The sequence below is a fragment of the Ostrea edulis genome, chromosome 9, assembly GCF_947568905.1.
Source record: "Ostrea edulis chromosome 9, xbOstEdul1.1, whole genome shotgun sequence".
NCBI classification, from domain to species: Eukaryota; Metazoa; Mollusca; class Bivalvia; order Ostreida; family Ostreidae; genus Ostrea; species Ostrea edulis.
In genome coordinates this window covers 3,575,210-3,596,157 of record NC_079172.1, presented here as the reverse complement: position 1 = coordinate 3,596,157, position 20,948 = coordinate 3,575,210, and the positions used below count along the sequence as shown (strand labels likewise).

Genomic DNA, 20,948 nt, shown 5'->3' with positions numbered 1-20,948 from the left:
CTGAAAGCTCAAGTGAGCTTTTCTGATGTCTGTGAACTTTTTACATTTTGGACTTTCTTCTCAAGAACCACTGGACCAATTTTAACCAAACTTTGAAAAAATCATACTTGGGTGAAGGGCTTTCAAGTTTGTTCAAATAAAGGGCCATGTCCCCTTTAAAGGGGAGATAATTACAAATATTCAAATTATAAGGTGGTTTGATTTAAAAATCTCCTCAAGAACCACTGGACCAAAAAAGCTGAAATTTATATGAAAACTGCTTGACACCGTGCAGATTCAAGTTTGTTAAAATCATGACCCCCAGGGGAAGGGTGGGGCCACAATAGGGGATCACAGTTTTACATGCAAATATATAGGGAAAATCTTCTCAAGGACCACTGGGTCAGGAAAGTACAAATTTACATGAAAGCTTCTTGACATATTGCAGATTTAAGTTTGTTAAAATCATGGCCTCCAGGGGAAGCAACTATTGGGGATCATAGTTTTACATACAACTGTATACGGAAAAATCATTAAAAGTTTTCTTTTGAATCACTGGGCCAGAAAGATTTACATTTGCATGAAAGCTTCCCAACATAGTGCAGACTCAAGTTTGTTAAAACCATGGTCCCTGGGGATAGGGTGGGGCCACAATAGGGGTCAAAGTTTTTACATGCGAAAATTTTAAAAATCTTCCCAAGAGCCACTGTACCAGAAAAGTTTACAATTACATTAAAACTTCCTGACATAGTGCAGTTTCAAGTTTTTTAAAACCATGGTCCCGTGGGAGTAGGTTGGGGCCACAATAGGGATCAAAGTTTTACATGTGAATATATAGGAAAAATCTTTAAGTATGGGCGAAGGTGACTCAGGTGAGCAATGTGGCCATGGGTATCTTGTGTTTTTTTAATGACACAATTTTTATCCCCCCCACCCCCCTCTCATCTTTTCAAGAAGTGAGACATATTAGTTTGCAATTGTTTGCCAGTTGACCACGTGTTGACTGCTCAATGTCTTAAGAACTCTTTGCCTGACACCCATCACACTTGTTATACCAGTTTCCCTTAAGGAGTAGATGACCCCTATTGAAGTATTGACTGCTTTGATACCAGTTTCCCTTAAGGAGTAGATGACCCCTATTGAAGTATTGACTGCTTTGATACCAGTTTCCCTTAAGGAGTAGATGACCCCTATTGAAGTATTGTCTGCTTTGATAACAGTTTCCCTTAAGGAGTAGATGACCCCTATTGAAATATTGTCTGCTTTGATACCAGTTTCCCTTAAGGAGTAGATGACCCCTATTGAAGTATTGTCTGCTTTGATACCAGTTTCCCTTAATGGAAATGGCTGCTCGATATCTTGAGAAATCAAAATAATTAGTAGACATCTAGATATTTTTCTCTATCATTACAGACAATATTGCCACTGTGGGGCATAAAAGTTTTTAAAACATTTCTTGTATTTAAAAAAAAAATTACAATCATTTCTATATTTATAATCATTATTTAGTGAATTGATGTAGGAGTAACATTCCTCTGAAGCAGGCAGGGGAATAAAGGAACGCAGTGTTCACTGATATCAACATTTCCTTCAGAATAGAGTACATTGTCTCTTCTTTCAAATAAAGGTGAATCTGATGGAACATATGAAGATGAGCACATCCAGAGATTTCCGTATCAATGTGGCTACAGTACAAGCTGTGATGGAAAACGATTCAGGTTCTTCAGAGGAGGAGGAAGAAGAAAACAATGGAAATGAAGAGGACCAGGACAATGAGGAGGTCTCTCTCTCTCTCTCTCTCTCTCTCTCTCTCTCTCTCACATCACATTTCCATGAATGAAAGAAACTTTTTCAGTTGTATTACTCTTGAGTGATTTAAATCCGGTATATCTTTTGCTTAGGATGAGTCAGAGGAGCGGGAAAATACAGTCCCCGCCAACAAACGCCCCCCAGAACCATTGGATCCACCGCCAACAAAAAAATTTAAACTGGGAAAAAAGGCCAGGTCTGACGTGGTGTAGCAATGCACTGCATAGAGTTGAAGTCTCGTTTGATTTGTTATTGTAATGACTTTGTGAAGATTTATTACTTAGATATGTATGTGCCAAATATTACATGAATGCACCATGTATTTGTAAACCTTAGTACGGTAACATTAAATAATATGAAAATGAATTATGCTATTTTTTTCCCTATCAGACATGTTGCAGGATACAAATAAGGCACTCTATATGACTTTAAACAAAATCTTTTTGATCAGCACTCTAGCAAATGGTGATGTGAAGTGGAAGGAAATTTTCCATTTCAATGATTCGGTTATAATCTTGATATTCAAGGGTCATAAAAAAGGTGCCCTCTTCTGCTCAGTTATTTTTGATAAAGTATTCCTGATTATGCATTTAACATCTTGAATTGGCAATTTTATAAAGAAGAAAGGGCAATGAGGAAGTAATCATACAATCTTCACATTATGATAAGGATTTTTTTTCTACTGTCGCATATACCGGGTTTATAGTGAATTTAAAAATTACATGTATGCTATAAATAATATTCTATTCAGAGCCATGTAATTTGACACTGTTTTTGAAATATAAATAGTATTAAATACACACATTTAAATGTACATCAACCATTTGGAATAAATTGATTCAGAATTTTAGATTAAAAATCTGACAAATTCAAGGCCTGGCATGTAATTTATGTTCTTTTCATTTTTCCCAAAAAAGAAAATTTTACCAAGCTTATTTAACATGAATATGGAAACACAATCTAATTTATTGATGATGTATTTTTGTACCAGTTCATTACTTTCATGAGGAGCGTCACTAGTAGCGTACTATATTAAACTTGCCCATATGAACCCAATTGATTTCCCATTCAACTTTATATCCCTGGATAAACTTTGCTCAGTAGTGAGCTACTTTCCAGAACTGGATACGGATACAGATATATCCCTGGATAAACTGCTCAGTAGTGAGCTACTTTCCAGAACTCAATACAGATACAGATATATCAGTTTGACAAGATATCCTTTCTGATGTTTGATGTGCAAATGACAAGTTATAGAAAGAAGAAGGTCACTACTCCATTGGCCAAAGGAAGGACGGAATGAAAGTATTTGCAGAAACTGGATGGAGATGGGTCTTCCACAGGGGATGGCTCCCAGCTTGTAAAATTTAGTTTGGAAAAAAATCAACAAGATAGACTGTTGTTGATCCCCCACCCCAACTTGATTTTATTAGCTGGGAACAAGTGACTGCATTGGTTGTATTGTTTTTTATATCGTATTCACACCATCAAACTCTTGATGTATACACCTAATGTTAAGATTTTATCAAAAAGTATGGTTAAGATGATATTTTGAATACTGTGCTAGCACTCTGGTATGAGAATTGTATGATGCACTTTGTCAGAGGACACTGAAATAACGATTTATGAACTTTATTTGAATCTTCATCTCATAGTGGTGAGCAATAAACCCTTTATCAAATACATGTCCATAGGAATCAAGCCATGAAAATGCACATATTTGATTAATTAAGATCTTCAGACTGTCTCAAAATTACAAGTGATGTGAGAATGAGTCGTGATTATAATTACATGACAAAGATCAGGTCACTAATTTGACAATCTAATTAAAATCCGGTCCTCTCTAACTTACAGTGTAACGCTTAGAGATTTGATTTTAAATAGATTGACTGATTTGACAAAACATGATTATTTTTTCCAAGGCGTAAAATTTGAAAAAGAAACTGGAGGGGTTGTTCATGCATGACGTAGTGGATGCCTATAACCAGATGGTCGTGGTTAAGCCAAACTATAAACTGTGCTGATTTTCTTAACGTGACAGGCTTCTCCAAATTTTGGCCTACTCATTTTTATACGCTCATCTAAGACGGGACGTATTATGGTATGGCGATTGTGTCCATCAGTCTGTTCCATGTCCAGCTCATGACTTGAATACTAGAATCATCGAACGTTTTCCGCTGATGCACTTGATCCCGGTAGATGGTGGGAGATTAGATCACTGTGACCTTTGATTAAGATGATGTTGCAAAATCCTGTCCTATCGTAACTGGACAATTATTTGATTCTATAATCATCAAACTTCACTGTGACCTATAATGAAGATTATATGGCATAACTCTATCGGACTTGAGTACATTTGTTTCCTAGAATCTGTAGGATATATGTAAATTACAGCTTAAAATCAGGTCAGTAAGACTTAAAATGGTAATTGTTTAAAAAACCAACTATGTTTTAGCTAAGGGAGGTAATCCGTACATATGTCAGATTACTACAGTTTGGTAACTGTCGAAATACTATTGGCTATTGTGAATCAATGAACTGTAAAGACAAATATACTATGATGGGACTTGCCAAATTTACCCAGTTAGTACTGTCCATATTTTTATGATGTATTACCTTCCTGTCGTGTTTCGTTCAATGTGTTCAACATTGTTGTTATTGATTATATACCTTTTTATGCCCCGAAGATTGGGGGGCATTTTGTTTTTGTCCTGTCTGTCATTCTGTCTGAAACTTTAACCTTGCTAATAACTTTTGAATAGTAAGTGATAGAGCTTTGATATTTCACATGAGTATTCCTTGTGACAAGACCTTTCCGTGGGTACCAATATTTTTTACTCCTTGACCTTTTGGAGCTTGACCTACTTTTTGAAAACTTTAACCTTGCTAATAACTTTTGAACAATAAGTGATAGAGCTTTGATATTTTATATGAGTATTCCTTGTGACAAGACCTTTCCGTGGGTACCAACATCTTTGACCTTGGAGTTTGACCTACTTTTTGAAAACTTTAACCTTGCTAATAACTTTTGAACAGTAAGTGATAGAGCTTCGATATTTCACATGAGTATTCCTTATGACAAGACCTTTCCGTGGGTACCAACATTTTTGACCCAGTGACCTTGACCTTGGACTTTGATCTACTTTTTGAAAATTTTAACCTTGCTTATAACTTTTGAACAGTAAGTGGTAGAGCTTTGATATTTCACATGAGTATTCCTTGTGACAAGACCTTTCCGTTGGTACTAAACCTTTTGACCTTGACGTTTGACCTGCTTTTAATTTTTTTTTTACATTGGTCATAACTTCTAAATGGTAAATATTAGAGCTTTCATATTGTACATGAGCATTTGTTGTGACAAGATCTTTCTACTGGTACCAAGATATTTGTCCTTGTGACCTTGGCCATCTTTGGAATTGGCCATTATCGGGGGCATTTGTGTTTAACAAACACATCTTGTTTGCACTCCATGTGGATCCTTTAGTGAAATGAAAATTTTCAAGTTTCTTATTCAATAATTATTACATCAAGAAATACACCTTTTTCATAAAATGTAGCTACACAACAATTAATATGAATGATTATTTTGTTTCTAACATTAATGATATTGAGACATATATGCAGTATGTTGTACTACAAAATTTGCAAAGACTTAACAAGCTCATAACACAACAGATGGAGGAATTTGTTTTCTCACATTATCACCAGTGTGAGATCGACTTACCCATGTGAGATTTTTCTGTCTCGCACTGCTGCGACGTCATTTGATTGTGACGTCATATTTTCTATGATTTACATTACACGGTGAAGATTTACGTTACACGGTTTAGTAAATTTTAAAATATTTTGCATTGTTATCTTTAAATTTTAATGTATAGCTTTCTGTTGGACAATCTTGGGTTTTTTAGTTTACACTTACAGTGTAAACCATTTTCGGATGTGCTCTTTCTGCCTATCTAATTAGTTTTTGCATCGAAGTTCAAATGAGGATTTTGATAATTTAGAATTTTCTCAAAGCTCTTAATAAATTAAATATGCACTAAACAACTGTAGGTAAAATGTGAGAAAAATAATCCTTCATTATTTACTCGTGTGGGATAGGGTAATTCCACCTCTGGAACAAGATTTGCTGTCTAGGCTCGGCAAAGCCTCGTCCTAGACTGCGAATCTTGTCCCCTCAGTGGAATTTCCCTATCCCACACTCGTAGTAATGAAGGATTCTATTAGTCTCATGCGAATATTATGATCTAAGCTACAGTAATTCTAAAAGTTCAGTTGGACATACAAAGATAATTTTGATAAGAACCAAATTCTGTCCAATTATAAGATCACAGGCACCTGAAGTATGGATATTAATTAATACCCCCCTCCCTTTTTATGATAATTATCTTTGTGGCAACGATTTTTCTGAAATGTGTGAATTCCTGGTCTATCTCGTCCCTCTTTTGATTTATGTAAACGTCTCACGCTTTTTGTAAGCTTTAAGAGATTAATGGCCTTCTACCGGTATGATAAAATACATTTTATTATAATACCGGTATAAGCGAGGCCAATCTATTTACAAGAAGACTGTTGAAATAATTATATTCCTATATAAATAGTTACATGTATGGGGCATTTCTTTGAACAACCCGGAATTGATAGTAATTATATCTTGTAAAAGAAATCTAAATTAATGTAACAAAAACGAAATATGTTTTAAAATGTAGTTATTTGAACAATGAATTATATATATATATATATATATATATATATATATATATATATATATATTAACAAATTACTAATTATCTCCCCATGCATTCACGAGGACATGGATTTTTCAAAGAACAAACTCGGAAACCCATTACCCAGGGATGTTTTGTGCCAAGTTTGGATCACATTGATAAATTGGTTCTGTAGAAGAAGATGAAATTGTGAAAAGTTTGCATACAATGGCCAAGTAATTAGAAAAGCTCATCTTAATTCAGGTTATTTGAACTAAAAATGTTAAATGTATTTTTTCTTTTAAAAATTCAGTATTATACCTCAGATCCATGCATAAATATAGTTGCTCTATTAATCTACTAAATAATATGGTTAAACATACTGATTCAGAACTTGTTTCGGTGTCGCCCCCCCCCCCCCCCCCCCCCCCCCCCCCCCCCCCATATTAATTCAATTCAATTCAATTCTTTATTGGCACTAAAGCACATTATATAAGAATGTGTTGTTAGCCATACATAGATACACATATATATTGATACATTACAAAATATCAAACTGTTGAAAACTTATTTCTAACATTAAAACAGTCTCTGATGTATAGAAAGGTTTGTTTTGTAGATACAAGGTTATGTGGATTTAGTAAACAAAGGTTTTTCATGAAGGCAAATAAATACAGTTGAAAAACATTTAGTAAGTTCTTTAATGCAAATTATTTATTTTTCTCTCAAAGATAATTATTCTTAAATAGCTCTTTTTAAAAAATATATATAAGGCCTACTACTATGCATTTTACTGTCATTGGACTACCCTGTCAGAAAGAACCTCAATTCCGAATATTGTCTTCCGTTTTTGCCGCCGGTTTGTTTTGATTTTAGAAAAGTTGGACATACGGTATGTATTTCATTGTGTTCAGACAGAAATGTTACGTGCTATGTAAATCTACCAGATATTTTCGTAAGACCTTAAAATGAAAAAAATACTGACCATTTTTTATAGCTAAAGTTTCGCAATCATGAATCATGCTCTGTATTTTGAAAAATGTCATTTGCTGAGACTTGTCTCGTGTGGTATTATCAATTATTGTATGATTTTTCTCCTTCTTTAACCCGTTGATCTGCTCAATGATACAGATACTGCACGTATTTATACAACCATTCTTAACTGCCAATAATTTTTTTTTTTATGTGCCAGTTTTTGTCCATGTCTTTAATCCGCGATTCCTCTGACTCACACATGCAGTTATCTTCAGTCTTGACGCGTAACTAATATCAGCTGACAAATAGGTAAAAGTGGCAGAGAGGATCAAATGGTTTACGAATACTGTCACTTAAATGTTGTGTAACTGTAATGCCATTTTTATTTTAATGCACTGCAGTATTTTGATGCTGTATCAGAATTATTGCCTCATATATTGAATAAGATTTTCCTGCTAGGCCTATTGTCAATATTCAGGTTGAAAATGGCTAGTTTTCACAGTTTTCACAGAGCTACAGGTTTGAACAAACGTGTCACATCTATCTTCATACTTTATAAGTGACACAATAGAAAGTTTGTCAAAGCTGATCAAGCTTTACTTTGTCTAAAAGAATCAGTATTTTATTTAAATCATATGTGTAAAATTGAGTTGTGTCAGTTTTTTATCTTATCATGGCTGTGTATCCATGAATCTATGAAACACATGTACATGTATCAAAACAGGGTTTTTTAAAGGTTGTGATTTCAAGGACCAGACCTTTCCAATTGGGAAAAATAGCAACATTGCTTGAAATTGGGGAGAAATGTTTCATACAAAGAAATGGGGAAAAACCCTATTTAGAGTGCTTTAAGGTATAATTGGGCTCCTTCTGACTTTCAATTTGGTCTAAGCTTACCTTATTAAAATAAGCAGAGGCCAAAAAATTAGGTTGTCTTAAGAATTTTGAAGCAAAAATTGTAATCTGTGGGCCTGTGAAGAAGATTTATGAAAGATTTGGCTACCCTGCTTGATTTGTTTTCATTGTTTGGGAATTTCAAAGCAAAAAATGGGGAAAATACCTGCTTTTTGGCATTGGGAACGGGGCCTTATTTTGGCCCCCTACAGACCCTTAAAAAAATCCCTGCAGAAGCAAGTTATTTGAAACTGTTAATGCCCATGATCTTTTAATGACGGTGATCTTTCAACATTTTTCAAAAGGGTCCTGTGGCACTCAAATTGGGAAAAAATGTCAACATTTTGATCAAATTGGGAAAACCTAGACATTATTGTAAACATGCTACATATATCATATCAAACAAGAAGTCAAACACAAACTGATGTCATTCTTCTTTTATTTAACTTTCTTTTCTTTAAGGTGTTAAAATTTTCAACTATTCTTTCTAAATCTTCTAAAATTGATGCGTCTTTGTCATGTCGTTAATAAACTATTCACATTGAACTTATTTTTAACATACGTTTTTCACCAGTTTTAATTATTGGGAAAACTGCAAGTTAACTTGGGAAAAACTTGATCATTTTTGGGAGGGGAAAGGGCCGATATTCGGACGTGAAATGGGTCTTAAAAAATCACTGAATGAAATGCATAAAAGCCAAGTATGTCTTTCTTGAAAGCCCATATATAATGTTCGAGTTAAAAGGGGTTGAAGAAAGACTGTATGATGATGTGTAGTTCTCTGTTAGCAAAAAAAGTTATTTTGTTCATCACATTTTGAAGTCTCATTTCATGCAATTCTTAGAAATTAAATATTCTTTATCATAAAATCAATTAAATCCTAATCTTTAACTAAATAGTAAAAGTACTTAGTCTATTTTTCACAACTTTCATGACACCTGCTTTAATCTCAAACATTGATTCGAGCCTACGGGGTAGTTAACAACTAATGGCTATTGCCCATGCATAAGAGATATTAAATCTTGATTATCTGATTGTATGCATTTATCAGATTTGGGGAATATACTCTAGTATTTCTCAATTCACTACACTGGGGTCTTGAGCACTTTGTCCTAAACATAAGATGCTTACTCCTTCTAGGCACCTGACTTGTTTTAAAGGTCTTGATTTCAAGGGCCTGGGCCTTTCCAATTGGGAAAAATAGGGACATTTGCTTGAAATTTGGAAAAATGTTCCATGGATAAAAGAAGTAGGGAGAAAACCAAACCATTGCATTAAGGAATAATTCGACTCCTTCTGGCTTACATTTTGGTCAGTGCTTTAATTTGATACCACATTCAAATAAACAGAGGCCAAAACATTAGGTTTACTTAACAATTTTGAAAGCAAATTTGTAATCTGTGGGCCTTTGATGGATTTTGAAGAATAAGGCTACCCTGCTTTGATTTGTTTTCATTGGTAATTTTAAAGCAAAAATTTGGAAAATTATATACTTGCTTTTTAGCATTGGGAATGGGGGGGCCTTAATTTAATCATTTCAGCCCCCTACAGATCCTAAATAAAATCCCTGCCTAATCCAACTTCTGGTGTTTTCGGGGGTCTGTGTTTACCCTACTTTCACTTTCTATAGAATGTATGAGATTAATCGCTTCGTTATCTTCACTTTTTCATCATAATTTTATCTACTTGCAAAATGAATTTACACTGAACCATTACCGCAAACTATTTTGAAAAATTTCTGTGAATCATAAAAAAAAAATAGCTTATAAATAATACAAATCAGCATTAAAATTTTATAAATCTTTCGTGTAACATTGGCACTTGTATATGAACATTTTTTTGTCTGATTTAAAAAATTAATTTCATTAAGGGTTTTGAAGATAAAGTTTGTTTACAATGCTAAGTAATGTCATTTTTTATAAAGTTGAATATACATTTGATAAATATATATACATTTTGCTAACCCTTGTGATCACTTAACATATCACTAGACTAGTTAGTATACAAGTCTGCAAATTCACATTCATCATATGCTCAAACACTGCTAGCTTTCAAAATCAGTGTGTCTGATTGTTGATCCGAAACATATGGCAACACTACAGTCTTTTTTGCCTCTTAATTGATAATTCTCCTGTGTGCTTGTTGGGCTTCTAATTTGCAGTCTGAGTGCCTAGTTCTGCAGTAGTTGGCTTTAGCATAAAGTATCATATGGGAATAACAATAACAGCACACGTCCCTTACATCAGGCTTTTGTTTTCTCTGAATTCACACATGGTATATCTGTCATGAATCCTAATATTTATTGCAATATGTACATAACATATGTGGTCAGCTTATGATCTGTGTGTCCAGACAGATGGGGAATAGCAAATGCAGACAGTGAACTTGTTCTCTGCATTATTACAGAAGTTGATAGAACGATATATCGAGATTATTTAGATGATGATATTCAGTTTAGGTATAATGCTTTGATGGCAGGGTAAAAATGATTGTATTAAATTTTGGACTGGTACTCTGAAGTACATGCACAATGTATTTTTTTTTTTATAATTGTACATGTGGTCTTTGTGTTTTAAGAGACAGTATCAAAATGGGTGGGGTCAAAGAAAAGTTCGGGACAAAACATATTCTTGGAAAGAGAAAAATCTAATTTGAAGGGGGGGGGGGGATTCTAAAAAAAATTTAGTGGGGCAGCCCCTATCCCTACATATCAAGGCTATTCGCATTCTATGAAAAGCAATATTTTCCAAGCCAGAATTCACAGCAACTTGGCTTTGTCAAATTGTGTCGCATTATATAAGGGAATTAGCGTGAGCCACTCGTTCCACTTCATACATAGCTTGGTAGATGGGCATGCGATGTCAGAGTGTGTACACTTTGTTGCAATGAATTCATTGTTTAAAATTTTAATCGGAGTTTAAATCAAATCAATTAGCTCTCTGCCGACTTGTAAATTGATCTGTTTTCTCCTTATAAATGTATAACACTGAACAAGATTACAGTTGATTCTTTCTAAGCTGTTGAATGATTTATCAACACTCTTACATGTAAGTAAATATGCATACAACTTATTTTATCAGATAAGTTGAAATCTTAAATTTGCAATCTGTGTGGGATAAAGCATGGCTTTGTATGATGTATTAGTGAATTGTCTATAAGACGTATTTGGTGCGAATTATAAGGAGCTTAATTTCACATCAGTATGTATAAGACACTTTATTCTTTTAATGAGGCTAAGATAGGTTTCACTATCATTTAAAATTTTCCATTCATATAATTTTCTTATTGTCAAGGTAAACATGATATAGTATGCAGGTTAAGCCTGTAACAGCTAAAGTGACTTCATGGTTGAGTGAAAATGATGTTACACTTGTATTATAGACTAAGGTAGAGAGAGGACTTGTGGTCTGGTGTTACCGGTAATGTGTGATTTTAAGAGGTTCTTGTCTCATGCAAATTAGAGACAAGTATAGATCTGTGCAGGAGTGTTTTCATATATATTTATGAATGTAAGTGTTTAACATTCAGTTATTTGACTAATATAGAAAATGGTATCTGATCTTTGCCTTTTGCTCTCATGAAATATTTGAGACGACACTGCAGAGCTTTGGGCCTTTTCTTTGGATATGTGTGTTTCTGTTTATAGTCTGATAATGATCTGATTATATTATGATATTTTATACCCATATATTTTGCATATATATATCTAAGATACACATGTATATATATTACAAATATTTCAAATTTTGTGAAGTGAATTATATTTTGAATATTATCTCTATCATATAAGTTACTTAAGCTATTTAGGGGAGATATCAACAGTGACACCACAGAGATAATCTTTTAATTAGATTTCTAATGTGGAGCTGAGATTTCACTTGGTTGTCATTATGGTGATAAATGAAATGAAGATATTTACACAAGTTGTTTTATCTGCTACAAGACAAGTAAGCATTGAGATAAAGATGTGTTTAGTCAGACAAGCTGTTGAACCAGGTCTGGCTCACTAAAAATAATACATTTTTGTCCACAAGGCAGCAGAAAATGAAAGCAATGATTCACCTTCATAAAAATTTATAAATTCTTAAATCAACTCTGTGTAATGTAGTGTAACATTTGCTTTTAGCAAATAATGAGCTGAGAAATTGGGCTGATTCATGTATATTCAGTTTCTGTCTTATTTACTATGACTTCATGGTTTTGATCTGATATTAGATATAGATAATTGATGCATGTATCTAATTTTATTGTGTAGATAAAAAAAATTTACCCTTGCACTGGACTCCCTTTATATGTACAACAATTTGTGAAGTACATGTCAGTGGACCTTTACATGTGTTCACTGGTTACATTGAACACCCCTAATCTATGCACATATAACAGTGAAATTTCAATCCATTCTACATGTGGTACCGCTTTAAATTGTTACTGTACATGTGTAAGTACTGTGGTAGACATAAGTCGTGCGGGTCCTTCACTGCATTGATTGATATGCTTGAGACACAGTCAACACTTCTGTAATGTTCTCCCCCCAGGGTGGTACATTGTCACCACCACTGCTGATCAGACATTGGCTGGTGGACCCCTGGAGTCAAGAGCAATTGTCTCTGTGCACTTCAGGACCTCAGTGTTTTATATACACCAGTCACACCCCCCATCTAACAAGAGTAAAAACCACACTCTATATTCACGTTCCTTATTCTAAACAGGTCATTACAGCATACCTGTGAAACTTGTTTCTCATAAAACTTCACTGACATGTAATTTAGAATTGGTTCTTATGGGAAAGCAGTGTAGTTTTAAAAGAGTATAGATTTAAATGCTAAGGTAGTCTGGTAGAAATTTGTAATGTGAGGTTAAGTGTGAAATCTGTTGGTCAGATGGTCTTGATATGGGGAGTACTTGGCTCCAAACTCATTAGTGGTTTATTAAGTTCTGATATTACCTATCACATATTCCTATATATGGAAATACAGCTCTTAAAGTTGTACAGGTACAGAGAATCCATCCATGCCATTGGTAATACAGTAGTTGTTGTTTTGTTTTAAAGAAATTGTACTGTGTATGACAAAAAGTTGCATGTATATTGTATAGGATTCAGTGCTTGCTTCATAGTTAAAATTGATCAGTCGTGATCAGTAGCTGTTTCTAATTTCTAGATGTGTTTTTGGATTTTCTCATCTACTTTTCTTGAAAATGATCATGAAAGTTTTAATTGATATTGGGTTTATTACCTTTTCCTAAAAACAATGAAAGTTTCTAATTTTTTATTTGGTTTATATTGATTTTGTAGTGCTTAATACTAACTAATGTGATAGCGAGTGAAGAAAGAACAAAATGTCAACAAACAACGGGGTTTACACACCAAGCCCTACACCCAAGCCTCACCCACGTGTGAGGCCTGAGGCAGCTCAAAATGCTAGTAGGCAAAAGGATGCTGGAAACTGGTTCAGCCATGATAATGGGCAAGATTTCCCTGATCCAAACCCCAGGGAGAGGATCATGTCTGCAGAAGCCCGAAGGAATGCCCAGACCAATAAAGGATCTTTAGGGAACCTGATGTCTGGCAGGTCTAACAACACTCCAGATTTTGAGGTCCATCATCGAGTCAAACCGGAGGCTGAGGAGTATGCCAACCGCAATCGTGGTGCAATGGATAGGTGGTTTGATTACAGCCAAAATCAAAACTATGAATCTCCTCGGCCAGGAGAAAGATTGAGGACAGAGGAAGCCAAGCGAGTTGCTGAAGTAAATAAGGGGGTTATGAGTGAGTGCATGGGAGGGTATGGTGACCCCCCTGTCAAGAAAGTTACACAACCACGGACTGTAAAAGCTGAAGCTGCAGAAATGGCTGAAAGAGGGAAAGGTGGTGCCATGAAGGATTTGATGGTCAATTATGGAAATCTTCATGTTGATGAGGGAAGGCAAGGACCAAAAGTTAAAGGGATGGATGCAGAAGAATATGCTGAGAGAAATAAGGGCACAGTCAGTAAGCTGATGAACAATTATGCAGATGTTCCACTGCCAGAGCAGCCTGCACCTAAGGTTTACTATGGAGGGGAGGAGGTACAGGAAAAATATCAGGGGAAGGATATGGGACCAATGCTGAGAATGGAGGGACATCTACCACAACAGGAACCCAAAATCAGCAAACTCCATCAGAAATCAGAGGGACCAGGGTAATAGTTCTCAGTCTTATTTAGTCAGAAATCGGAGGGACCAGGGTAATAGTTCTCAGTCTTATTTAGTCAGAAATCGGAGGGACCAGGGTAATAGTTCTCAGTCTTATTTAGTATAACCCAACAGTCCCTAAAGCTGTCTGAGTATCCGATAACTATAAATATTAAAGATACCAGATTTAATCATTATACTGAACATTTTTTGTATATTAGATCTGAGTGATATGGATAGTTTGTGAGCTGTCATGCATATACATGTAACAGTAATTATTTTCTGTATTAAGCTGGGATGAGAACCCACCAGCGGTAAGGTCTAGACCGGAGGGTGACAGAGTGGCAGACAGATACTATGAACAGCATGCTAAAAATCTCCAGGTCATGGACATGGAAGCTCCCCCGCCTACTGTCCGTACCCCTAAAGTACCCCTACATCTGCAGGAGTCAGGAACACCGTAAGTCTGATGAGATTAGGATTGACAGTATTCACGTTGTGCATTAGTGTATTCATAAAGACTGGCATAGAGGGGGGGTATGGTGCATATATATTATTACTACAGTAACTTGATCCGAAGAGTTGGATCACGTCGAGTTGACAGGCGCGGATCATCAGATCACACGAGACGCGAAGCGTCGAGTTTGATCTGATGATCCGTGCCTGTCAATGAGACGTGATCCAACTCTTCGGATCAAGTTAATGTAGTAATGATAAATTTATTATATACCCCCTTCTGCATTTTAAATCCACATTTATAAGATAATAATTGTAATCCAGATTATCAAAAACACAGACATACCATGAAATTATGTTTTATTTACGCAGTTTTGTTTTGTTACGCGGTCAACATTTTCCACAAATAACGTTGCGTTTATGCATTGTGACGTCATTGTGACGGCATCAGTTTCAGAGGATACTGATACGGAATCAGAAAACCACAGTGTGGTGATCCGGAAAACCGGATCACACGCTGTGAAATCCACAGTATCAGCGAACGATACATTGATGGGTATATAATAAACATGTATATTTCGTATTGTAAATTTGAAATAATTTTCATAAACGAATAAAAATTTTGGTATATTTTTGTATTTGATTTTTTTTAATTAACCATCAGTGTTTTTTAAATGTCTGTGCTAGATAATCTTTAGGTGTAAGTAATCAAAATTTTGACTAAAGTCTATTCTCAGGTCTTTAGGCCAGATGATAACTTCAATTTCTAAGCTTATGCACTGACACTAAAGGTGACAAATCTCTAGAACACAAGGAAGACCTCTATTGATTTTGAGTTCAGAGGGTGAAAGGTCAAAATTCATAGAAGGTATTTAATAGATACAGTTTAGTTTTATACTGTAAAACTAGCGTCCCCCTCCCTCTTGCGTATAACCAGTGACTAAAAGTATACTTTTAACTAATAAGAACAGGGGTTTTAGCAAGGATATTTAGAAAGAGCAGGTAGTCCTTACCAAAATTGTAAATTTAATGATCCCTGGGGTAGGGGTTCTGACCCTAGGGTGGGGCCAAACTTACAGTATTTATCTGTAAGTTTGCTGATAAATCTAAATGCATACTTAGGAATAGCAGAAAAGGATGTACAAAAAATGATAATTTTACAACCCAAGGTTTTTACTCTAGGATGGGTCCAAATTAGTCATATCTTTTAATGTTAATACACCTATTATATCATTTTTAAAAAAACCTTTCATCAGTTTATGCTTTTTTGAGGGCATTGGAGGTTTAAGAACACATCTTGTTTTATACTGTTGCTGAACATTAGAATTTAGCTTAGATATACATGTATATTCAAAACAGGAATTTTTTTCTAGATTTCATAGCCCTTGGGAGTAATGATACTTTTTCATTAGTACTTAGGTGACCGATAAAGCCTGTGGGCCTCTTGTCCTTTGAAAGACTCCTATTTTAATTTTTTGCTGATGCTGTATGAAAACTAAATGTAGAATTGGAAAAAGCAAAAAAGGGTGAACCAAAATTGTGAATTTCACAACTCCAGTACTGCCGATGAACAGGAAAATTACTGTATATTGAGGCTAGTGATACTTTTTAACTGAATACTCGGGTCACCAATAATTAAGGCTTGTGGGTCGCTTCTTTGACTGACCTTTTAGTTTCTAATAATACTCATTTCAATTTTAAAAATCATCAATCTGATCCAGAGGTTCTGCAGATGGTAAAAAAGGCTAAGATTCTAGTAGAAAGAATGCTTTCTCCCAGTCATTAAAAATTTTGAAGAACCAGATACATGCCAGAATAATATCAGTAATGGATACAAACTTATGTGTTAATATAGGAGGCCAAAGACCTCACCACCACGTACACGACCCGAGGGCAGATATTCTTATCAGAAAAACCAGTCCTCCGAGATGTTTTCCATCATGAAAGGGGAGACCAACCAAATGTCCACACCCCGTAAAATTAACCGGATGATGCAGAGGTCAGAGAACTGGTAGCTCTAGTCGCCAGGGGAGGGAATTTATCTGCACTTGTTAACAATGACTGTGACCATAATCAGTTGGTATGTCAGATCGAGTCTCTTTATTTCATAGTTTGCATTTTGAACAATTTTGGCTTTTTTTTTTACTCTATTTTTGTATTTTTATTTTCGTTTATATCAAGCCTTTTTAAGCTACTGAAGAGGTGTTTAGCTCAGCATCATGATTTTATAATGTCCATCAAGTGTATTGAGTGTGTGTACTTTTCAGGAGTTAAGTTACTTTCTGGAGTCAACTAGATAAAAGGGCACCTTATATGTATTTATTTTAGACTAGAAATATTAGTTAATGTTTGGAATATGTTCTGATAGACTATTGTTGGGGAAAAGCCTTTATTTTTTAAAAGAGCATGGTAGTAAACTAGCTCTATATCAAAAAGAAATCTGTGTTCACGATCGAATACTCCTGAATTGATTGTGATTTATTTTTTCCAACACATGTAAGAATTTCTGAATGGTGCTAATAGGTAGTGCATGGAAATGTTTTTAATTAGATCAAATATTAATTTTAAACGAAAATTTTGGAAGATCTCTTCTAGATATTTTATGTGAGTGTTCATCAGGTTGTGTTTTTATCACTCTAAAGATTTGTATATCTTAAAATAGTAAATGTTTATTTTTGTTTTAAAAATCAGTGATCATATCATCTGCTATTTGAATGGGAAAGAAATGAAGAAAATAACAAAGTCTTCAATTGCCTTCGTTAAATGAATTACAATGTACATAATCGATGAAACTGATGGTTGTGATCTCTGTTCAACAAAATGCTTTTGCTAATCCAAGCATTAATATTTATTTACATCCCAGATGTTTCTTGTTCATTTTAATTAAAAAATGATTCCAGTTCTTGTCTCACTTGAGCCAAAGACTCTGATCAAGATTTGTTTGATCTGCTCTGTCCCAAGTTTTTACAAACCACTTTTTGTATCTTCAGAACTCAAGTAAACTTTGCATAGAACATTTTTTAGTAACTAAGGGAATTTGCAAATGAAAGAGAAAGATGATTAAGAAATAATGAACATTGGAAGTACTCATTTATTTCTCTCTCAGTACAGTAGACAAAGATAACCCTAATTTATATGGAAGCTTCAATATATGTCATTTGAAACTATGACCCCCTGACCATGTTGGAACCACTAATGGGGACTACCATAGCAATGGGGCATTTACTTCACAACTGAGAGACCCATGTTCAATTCTCAATCTCAGTGTTGCATAAAAACCAAGACATTTAAAATAGACAGTAACTGTTCTTTTTTGTCGAGCATTAGAAGTGAAAGGCACAGGTCTGGAAAACCCAGGTTCTGTGTCGTGGTAGGTAGATGTTGGTATTGATAAACAAGCCTCACTGCTACAGCCGTAAGCACCATCCATTGGTCAAAATTTGTGTCACGGCATCCTTAAATGAGCGATAAGTTCTCTAATGGTACATAAAACAACATAAAGAGAAGAACGACTACATTTCATGAAATTGATATACTTGTAGAATTACTTTAATAGTTCAGGTCCGAGTTTTTACTAAACATGATCTGAATGATCAGTGTAGGAGTAAACAAATACTGTATAATGTTTTTTCCATGGATTAATCAATTCTAGCAGTTAGATAGCTTTCCGCCAAAATTTCACTCGTCAAATGTGCACCCAATCATGACTTCAGTATTTGCAAGAGAAATAACTCTTCCTTGTCAGCCAAAATTTATTCTGCTAAAATTATTAGCATACCTTTGAGCCAGCAAATTGCCAAATCTTAGACCCATGGAAAGAAAACACTTCATTAGAAACATACATGTAGTGTATAACATACACATAGTGTAGATTCAAGGTCACACCAGATGATTCAAGGTCACACCAGATGGTCCCAGGAGAATGGGTAAGTATGTAGTAGTCTGAGAGGTTAAAATGTAGCCCACCCACCGACCCTTAAGAAATACATGTATTGAGTTTTCAAATTTTAGTCTCAATTATGTACGATTGAATAAGGGATTCCGGGTTATGAGATGATTTTTCTGAGCTAGGTGATCGTGAGCATTGTGACCCATGGTTATTCTCGAAACATTATACCGTTCTAGTGTATGTTTGTTATACTATGTTTTCATTTTTGTCTGCATTATTTTTTGTAAAAATTTGAGTTTGATATACACATGTACGTAACCAGGAAGTAATTCAAAAGACATGTGTAGCAAATGATTATTTTATCAGTACGTGAATCTGCGTCAATATGTATTAGTATTAAAAGCATCAGAATATGGTCGCTTTTCTTCTCATTGTGATTTGAAATTGTCGTGAAAATCTCAGCAATCTTCAGAAATATGCGTGGAATCGTGCCTTCAATGCAGTGTTATAACTTTACATTGAAACATATTACACTACAGAGATTGAAATACTTGCGTTTGAGCTTCTTCAATTTTATCAAAAGTCAATTTTTAATATGTACCTTGTATCATATCTTTGGAGGTAGGTATCACATCTTTGATAGTCAAGTTCACACAAGTCTAAGCTCTGTCCTGATTAATCTTTTTAAAGATGATTTCATCAAACTATATATAAGTTTGGGTGAAAATATGACATCTACATTGCAGGATTTTTTTGTTTACTTTGACCTTCATGACCTAAGTCCTTGACCACATTTGGGTTTAGTTTGTTTCTGATTATCGAATTTCAAACTTTCCTGGAATTGACAGGTAAAAATGCCAGGTGATAAAGATCCTGATTTGATGTCATTAAGGTGTGAAGGCATTTCAGGAGGGAAGAATATGTCATTCAACAGGTTTACTTGATGGTGGCCAGATAGCTCAATTGATAGAGCACTTGACGAGAGATTCAGGGGGCCTGTGTTCAAATCCTCGTCTGGTCCATTGCATTTTTTCCTTCCCTGTTACAAGAACATTGAACCTCTCTCAAGTTTCTTAACATTTCACCCAGTATTTGCTCAGGGTAACTTTGAACTCTTAGTTTTCAAGCTAGGACCTTATCATTTTACACAGGACATATAGTTGTATGGGAATAATTTGAAGATGTTATTATTAGTGACATCTCATGTTTGATATCAAAGTTGCCTATGACCACACAATATGTTATACCAAAATTATTGGGCCAAGATCACGTACAAATTGAAAATATTTATCCAAGGTCCATAATTAGGTCACCTGAGTGACTGGGGTGACCTATTGCTATTGGTCTTCGTCGTCTGTTAACAATTTTACATTTTCAACTTCTTGAAAACTACAAGGCCAATTGTTACCATTTTTGGTGTGAAGCATCTCTAGGATAAGAGGAATATAAATTGGGATATTTTTTTAACCTTACAACCCCTGGAACCAATTATGCTTTAAAAATCCATATTTTCAAAAATCTCTATTCCCACATGTGGGAGAGAAACTTAATGCGTGGTTATGAAGCTCTCTACCTAAATTGTGAAATTTCTGGGTCAGGGGTTCAAGCCCTTAGGCAGGGCCAATTTGGCCATTAGTGAAAATGTATTAAATCTTAGAAAATCTTTTATACTCCCATGAAAGGTGAAGATAACGAACAGTGATCAATCTTATAACTCCTATGAGCAATACAAAATAGAGAGTTAGGCAAACACAGACCCCTGGATATACCAGAGGTGGGATCAGGTGCCTAGGAGGAGTAAGCATCCCCTGTCGACCGGTCATACCCGACGTGACCCGTATCTTGATAAGGTAAACGGAGTTATCCGTAGTCAAAATCAGTGTGCCAAGAACGGCCTAACAATCGGCATTAAACACGTCAGACAGCATTTGACCCAATGATAGATTGTATTGGCAAACTAGATCGTTATATGAGAAAAATAAATGCAAATGTGAGCTGAAAACCAAGGCTTCAGTCACCAAGTTTACATTTGATTATAATATCTGTGGTGTTTCATGGTAAGCAAAGTC

General features: G+C 35.0%; 2 protein-coding genes across 6 annotated transcripts in view; both read left to right on the top strand.

Moving 5' to 3' along the window:
• LOC125659308 (Fanconi anemia group I protein-like) overlaps window positions 1–2,154 on the top strand; it is a 52,827-nt gene extending 50,673 nt beyond the window's left edge. For both annotated transcript variants that reach the window (XM_056148252.1, XM_056148251.1), the window contains exons 32-33: window positions 1,607–1,759; window positions 1,881–2,154. In XM_056148252.1, coding sequence (XP_056004227.1) covers window positions 1,607–1,759; window positions 1,881–2,000 — 273 coding nt within the window. In that variant the 3' untranslated portion in view covers window positions 2,001–2,154. The remainder of the gene's footprint in view (window positions 1–1,606; window positions 1,760–1,880) is intronic.
• Window positions 2,155–7,279: 5,125 nt separating this feature from the next.
• On the top strand, window positions 7,280–19,297 carry LOC125658162 (uncharacterized). 4 transcript variants are annotated; one of them, XM_048889323.2, is made up of 4 exons: window positions 7,280–7,386; window positions 13,657–14,542; window positions 14,827–14,994; window positions 16,846–19,297. In XM_048889323.2, exons 2-4 carry the CDS (start codon window positions 13,701–13,703, stop codon window positions 17,003–17,005), a joined length of 1,170 nt encoding a protein of 389 aa, XP_048745280.2. In that variant the 5' UTR covers window positions 7,280–7,386; window positions 13,657–13,700; the 3' UTR covers window positions 17,006–19,297. The 4 variants fall into 4 exon arrangements, with proteins under 4 accessions (XP_048745280.2, XP_048745282.2, XP_048745281.2 ...); XM_048889325.2 differs by lacking the exon at window positions 7,280–7,386 and adding an exon at window positions 9,814–11,410; XM_048889324.2 differs by lacking the exon at window positions 7,280–7,386 and adding an exon at window positions 11,430–11,563.
• The last annotated feature ends 1,651 nt before the right edge of the window (window positions 19,298–20,948 follow it).